Source organism: Archocentrus centrarchus, chromosome 10 (genome assembly GCF_007364275.1).
Source record: "Archocentrus centrarchus isolate MPI-CPG fArcCen1 chromosome 10, fArcCen1, whole genome shotgun sequence".
In the NCBI taxonomy this organism is placed as follows: Eukaryota; Metazoa; Chordata; class Actinopteri; order Cichliformes; family Cichlidae; genus Archocentrus; species Archocentrus centrarchus.
Genome location: NC_044355.1, coordinates 19,633,163 through 19,639,490, shown reverse-complemented (window position 1 = coordinate 19,639,490; position 6,328 = coordinate 19,633,163). Strand labels below are relative to the sequence as shown.

Here is a 6,328-nt window from a genome sequence, read left to right as displayed (position 1 = left end):
GAACAGCAAATGAAACTATTGGTAGTTTTGAGGTGATGAAAAAGGGAAGCGCCACAATCACATACTCCAAAGACAGGTTAAAAGGGACCACATGTGCTCTAGCAACACTGAATTCCTGCCTCCCAACATTTCATCTTCTGTAAATATCCCGTTTGATGAAAGTACATTGCTTCAATAGTTCACTCAATAGAACAAAATATACAGACACCGCCTGCAGCAGGTATGGTTCAAACTCAGTACACAAGAAGAAATAAAAAGCAGACTTTTATAACAATAGACAAAAGACTAGATGCCACTCTCAACATCCACATCTTTCCTAATGTTTTTATACATGCCTTCAAACACCAAATCATATCCCTGATAAATAAACCACAGTTTCAGTCAAATAACAGAAGCCTTTCTCAGACAGGAGCAGCATTCAGTTTGGCTTACTCAACGCAGGAAAAAAACGATCCGACAAAGCAACATAAAGCATCAAAATAAAACCGTGTTAAGAGCCGATGAAAACCCAACTTTTTATGCATACTGAATAAATGTTTGTACTCAGTTAAAGAAGTGGTTTTCAGCTAAGTACATTGTCTAAATACACAAGTTCAAAAGCAGTCTCAATAAGAAGAATCTCTTTCATTGGTATTAAAAAATACATAAACACAGGTACAAACAAAAAAAAAACACATTGCAGAAGATCACTGCCCTCTACCAACCGGTGGATGAGGAGCAGTTAATATATCTGTACAGTTGTATGTCTAAAAAGATCAAAAACAGACATAGAAGAACCTATGTCCTCATATGCATGATTACATGCCTATAACAAAAGCAATTTTCATCTTTGTTTTTTAAATCCCCTGCGTCCACTTCAAGTGTTATCTTACCAGAAATAACTGATTAAAAAAAAAAAAAAAAGGACTGAATTGATAAAGTCTCTCATATGCTCACCCCAGCCATAAATCTAAGCAATCACTGCATTCGTTCTAATCGATGTAGCAAACAGCATTGATATGATATACAGTATATTGAGGATGACTCCACTAATAGATAATAGACATATCAAGTTTGCCATAATACTCAGATGTAAAATGTAATAAGGTCTAGCTATGACCCAATTTATGCTTGTTGTGTTTTTGTTACAGTCACCATTCTGATTAGACACTGATATAATGGCATTCTAACTGCAACAGGGATGCTAAAACACTCCATAAAAGGGCAATAATGATCACTTCTTCCATAAATAAGTGCCCAAAATGTTAGTGCATTGTACTCGAAAGGATGATGAGGAGCAGGAGGATACATTCTGAGGTGACAGACTCCAAAAACAGAGGAATACTTGTTAATAAGGCGCAGGTTAAGTTATTTTGTTTGTTTTTAAATACGTTTAAGTGTAAGTCAAATCTTGTAATCCTGTAAACCCCAAACTTGTAGAGGCCAAACAAAATCTTGAGACTTCTGAAGCCTCGTGTGTGAGCCCCCCCCCCCCCGACCCCACCCCCACCAACCAGACCATAAGGTGCAACACTGTAAGCTTAACTCTGAAACAGAAACCTGTAAAATTGCACACTGCCAGACAGAAGCTTTAGAGGTTTGAATGCCTTGTCAAGATAAATACGGGCAACTGTTTGCCCTGTAATTACAGTTAATAATAAAATAATACAGTTGCTTGTCTGTAAATTAGGAAATACCCCCACCCCCCAAAATAAAACCAATGCTGATGAGAGAAGAGGTGATGCTTCCACTGGTCATCCAATGAGTTCCTTTGTTCATCAGTACGTGAAACATCAGGGTAGAGTTGGCAACGACGGTCCAAATGCAGGTCTTTAATCCTCTCGTTTGGCCCCCTTCAGTGTGTCTGAACGTCCTCGTGATTTGGAATGCATTTACTTCTCAATACACAGTGTGTGTGATACAAGTCTACATCTGTACCAGTGTAAATTATTCCTCCATCTCTATGGTAACAGAGGGGTCCACATCCTCCACTGGAATGATGATTTATAAGAGAAAAAGAAAATCAGCATATAAATTAATTTTTTTTTCTGTGGTTTTGTTGTAACTGATGCAGCTGATAGTTCACCATGTGTTTCACATGACCAACAGGTGGTAGCACAATATAAACACAGCAGGAATTTTAGTGAAGCCTTCAGGTCATTTTAACTGAACAAATCTGCCATTGCTTGGTGTCATTACTGTGGCAAAGAAGGTGCGCACTCCCATCCGCTATGCCTTTAGTCCAAGGTTACAAACTGTGCCTACCGTGCAACCTCCAACGAGGTTGGTTTTTTGATTGTTCAGTGTAAGTGTTCCACATTTGGATAATTACGTTATGGAAAATTCAGGGTCTCTGGATGGATAATTTTTCTCTCATAACTCTCGAGCAATAAATACAACTTTCATAGGAATGAAAATTAAAAAGAAAGCCAAGTACAAGCAACTTATAAAACGCAGGCATTCACTAGACACTACTAATTGTTTCTGTAAGACCTAAAAGGTGTTGGAATCTGGAAACGTTGGGTAAAATATCTGTTTTGAGAATACAGTAAAAGTCAGCAAGCATTTGCCTCTGACTCACTCTTTATTTTTGTTTTTAAATTTAACAGTGCAAAGTAACTGCAAAGGTCACAGTGACCCACAAGATAACAGTAATTAGATACTAACAGATTCTGGGGAAAACGCATGCATTTAGTCTCTTAAGAGGTTTTTAATGGATTAAGAAAAAAACAAAAGTATAAGAGACAATTTTTGGAAGGAAACAGTTTTTTGTTGTTGTTTTTATCTCTAGCGCCACCAATCTCACCTAAATAAAAGCTAAGAAACATACATTTTATGAATCAGGTGCTACTGTGGAGATATGGTGACCACCAGGTCATGACACCTGTCCTAGATGATAAAACTTGAATATGATATACAGTATACTTTGTATTTTATACATGACAGAATTTAAATAAACTCACCCAAGCTTCCCTCCTCAGACCCATCATCTGACTCTTCCCACATGTTCTCGTTAGCTAATAAGGGGTTCTGGGATTCAGAGCTCCGGTTCTTCAAAGGGAAGTAGTGGCCATTCCCTTGGCTGACATGTACGAGGTACAGAAACAGATGGAAGCTTGTTAAATGTCCAGTTAACTATTAACCAAGCTTCAACCATTGATCAGATTCTTCACTCTACATGTTATTCATTAGCCCCACTGCAGCTTGATGTAAAACCACTCTGTATTCTGCAGTCAATGCCATATTGTTCACTCTATCAATTATTCATATCCCTTATATTTCAAACATTGTGTACCACTTAATTATTCCATATTGTACTGATCTCTAATTCTTCCTCCACCGTGGCAAAAGCTGAGAAGCAGAAATTTTCTCAGCCTGTTTTCTTATATTTTTCTGTTTGTTCACAAGATTATGCAAAAACTACTAGTCCAAATTCATGAAACCCACAGGAGAACTTGGGGTGAACAAAGAAAGAATCCATTAACTTTTGGTGAGGATCCAGGTCATGTTCTGTTTACATGATGGGAAAAAAAGGAGCACTGGTTTAGGCAGATGATGCACTCTTCAGAGGCCCCTTTGGTTTAATTCTGTGTATTTCAAAACCCTAGTGCAAACTATGGGGTCACAATTTAAGTGTACAGATGCCAAAATGCCATCAGTTAATTATGGAAATTCACCAGCTGCCTCTAGACAACAAACTCACCTTGTAGAGACCGGGATGAACCACAGTCTCCTATCCTCTCCAAATACCTGCTGCAGATTTTTGCGTATGCCGACGTTAAAGCCATTTTTGTCAGGTCCGTTGACAAAAACTGGAGCTGAGAAGGCCTCTAAAAAAACAAAAATGTAGGTCAGTTTTTTTCCCATGCCTTTCAATTTTTCATACCTTAGTTCACTGACCAAAGAGACCAAATGTGTGCTTAATGAGTGAAATAAAAGGAATAAATATGAATAAATCTCACCTAATGTGGATCTGTTCTTGGCCACAAGCCAACAGTGGTAGCCAAAGAGGAACATGAGACTAACAAAGAACATGAGAGCCACAAACATGAGGAAGAGAACGTGGAACTTTGCTGGCCCGTTTTGCAAGACCCCCTGAGAAAGAGAGAGAAACAGGAGAACTAGAAACCTTTGAACAGAGTATGACAGAACGCTCTGATGAGAACTGCTGACTATAAGCACTTAAAACTGGCAGTATGACGCCATTATCTGATGTTCAACATGAGTCATAAAAGAAGAATGACACTCACCTCCCAGAATTTGAGGAAATACTGAAAAACTGTTGCTGCAATGAATACACAGTACAGCATAGAGTAGGCAAGGAAGAGGAGAAAAAACTTGTAGTTGGAAAAACCCACACAGTTGTTCACCCTAGAAGGAAAAAGAAATTCTGATGTCAAAACAAACTGTATGCATACATTTATTCCAACACTGAAACAGAAGAAGAAGAAGAGGTTACAGCTTACCAGGGACAGTGATGGTCCATCTTTAAGACACACCTTAAAAGCAAAATAAGTTTTTATATTATAAAACTGATTATTTTAATTTGCTGGACAGGACAACTTTTCTCACAGTTTTCTTTATATGTACAGTGGTAGCTATCAGTTGATTTCCTTTGCTAAACCGATGCACTGATTGATCTTTGAGATAATCTCTCCAAGAGATGACATGACAACAAAGGCAACATCCTCTAATTATCACAACAGTCCCTGGCCAACAAATATCTCATTGCCTCTCTCAATCTCCAGATGAATGGATTGGGGAGGAAAGGGTGTCTTACATTTCACAAACGGAGCAGTGGTGACAGCGGTCAGGCTTCAGCACCTGGCAGCGGTCGCAGAACCTGATAGCTGGAGACAAGAGGATGGCTAGTTGAACGGATGACATTTGAGCTGAGCTTACCCTTCCCATACTTCCTGCAGCCCAGAACTTAAGTCTTAGCAATCAGCACTAATGAAAGAGATCCACTGGCTGATTACTCTGGATGGGGATGCTCACAAAGCACACAAAGTTAATTATCCTCACCTATTTCCTTTCACTGCACACAGATTATGTGTGAGATGATGGATTGCTGCTAATTTCTTTTCTCTATATCAAATAATGGTAAGGGGGGGGGGGGGGGGGGGGGGGGGGCAATCTGATCTTTTCACTTGCTTTACCTCCAGATTGGGCTCGAGTAAAAATAGGTAGCTTCTTTGCAATCTCAATCAGGATTTGCTTCTGAACATCTGGTCTGTCCTCCATTTCGTACCTTTGCTTGTCTGAGTATGACAGCTGAAACTAAAGCAAACATATATTCAGCATAGGTCCACAGTTAATGAATAATATTCAGGTTAGTCCTTCGGGCTACCTTTTTGCATGGGGACGCAGGAGGGGTAAATATTGACTTCCAGTAGGTCCAGGAGAACATCACAAAGCAAACGTGAAATAAAAGCAAATAGGCCACTGCAAGCACAAGAAACAGCCACAATAATATCAGAAACAAGCGAGATGTTATTCTAGTTCATGGGTTAGCAGGGCACACTGCTTTTTGCACTAACGTGAGTGGGTAACTTACCTTTTTCCAGTGTACTGGAGATTGTAACTGTAAAAACCACAAAAAAAACAAGGACATTACTTTCGAAATATACACAAGCTGGATGTCACAGACTGACAACAGTCTATAAAACTGTTTATGCTTGCACTAGTTTGTTTATTATTTACTCAAACAACATTTACCGGCTAACACGACTAGCCGGTTTGTCAGGCGGTAGTTAGCTAAGAGAAATAACAGGTACAACAGTTTTGGTATAAAAACAGTTACCGCTGACCCTGTAGGGGCAAATAGAAGATTAATTTAGGTGTGAGACGAAGCTAATTTAAATGAACTAAAACAAAGGCACACCCTTGAAGCCACTTCCTGTTCTTTCTATATCGTATATTCTGTTAACACCGCTGTGCGGTAAACTGCGGTGTCTCTGCCTTAACGATCAAAGTCACAGCAAACCGACACAGTCTGCCGTACTTACAAAGACACAGCTCAAAGACATAGGCGTAGTATGACCACAACACAACGGCGGTGATGATGAGAACAGGTATCCAGGAGAAAACCCTCTGGCAGCATCTCAAACCTCTGGAGAGAGCCATATTCCATCCGAGCTCCGCGCTCTTCCGCGTTCGACTACCATTCCTGGGATTTTCCATCAGTGGCATCTGGGAGCGATTCACTGCACTGAGGCTATCAATGTATTTGGCTCGTTTTCTTTCCTTCTTTTTCTTTTTACAGCAGTTTTAGACGAATATTAATTTCACTGTTATAGAGTTACTCAAATATGCATAATAAGCATATAAAAAGGTCATTTTCTTAGGG

At 39.4% G+C, this 6,328-nt stretch overlaps 1 protein-coding gene across 1 annotated transcript; it reads right to left on the bottom strand.

Moving 5' to 3' along the window:
* Positions 1-1,080: 1,080 nt before the first annotated feature.
* Positions 1,081-6,126, bottom strand: zdhhc15b (zDHHC palmitoyltransferase 15b). The gene is made up of 11 exons (XM_030739786.1): positions 5,988-6,126; positions 5,537-5,563; positions 5,330-5,424; positions 5,139-5,259; positions 4,760-4,829; positions 4,446-4,478; positions 4,230-4,350; positions 3,942-4,074; positions 3,683-3,809; positions 2,943-3,061; positions 1,081-1,970 (listed from the first exon to the last, which is right to left on the bottom strand). The coding sequence occupies exons 1-11, from the start codon at positions 6,103-6,105 to the stop codon at positions 1,927-1,929; spliced, it is 1,008 nt and encodes a 335-aa protein (XP_030595646.1). The 5' UTR covers positions 6,106-6,126; the 3' UTR covers positions 1,081-1,926.
* Between the last annotated feature and the right edge of the window lie 202 nt (positions 6,127-6,328).

Bases quoted from the DNA above. Each gene is read 5' to 3' on its own strand.
- zdhhc15b (XM_030739786.1), bottom strand. From the start codon at position 6,105: ATGGCTCTCTCCAGAGGTTTGAGATGCTGCCAGAGGGTTTTCTCCTGG. The intron at 5,564-5,987 runs GTAAGTACGGCA...TGGTTTTTACAG, and splicing joins TGTCTTTGAGCTGTGTCTTT to TTACAATCTCCAGTACACTG. The intron at 4,075-4,229 runs GTGAGTGTCATT...TCTCTTTCTCAG, and splicing joins ATTTCCTCAAATTCTGGGAG to GGGGTCTTGCAAAACGGGCC.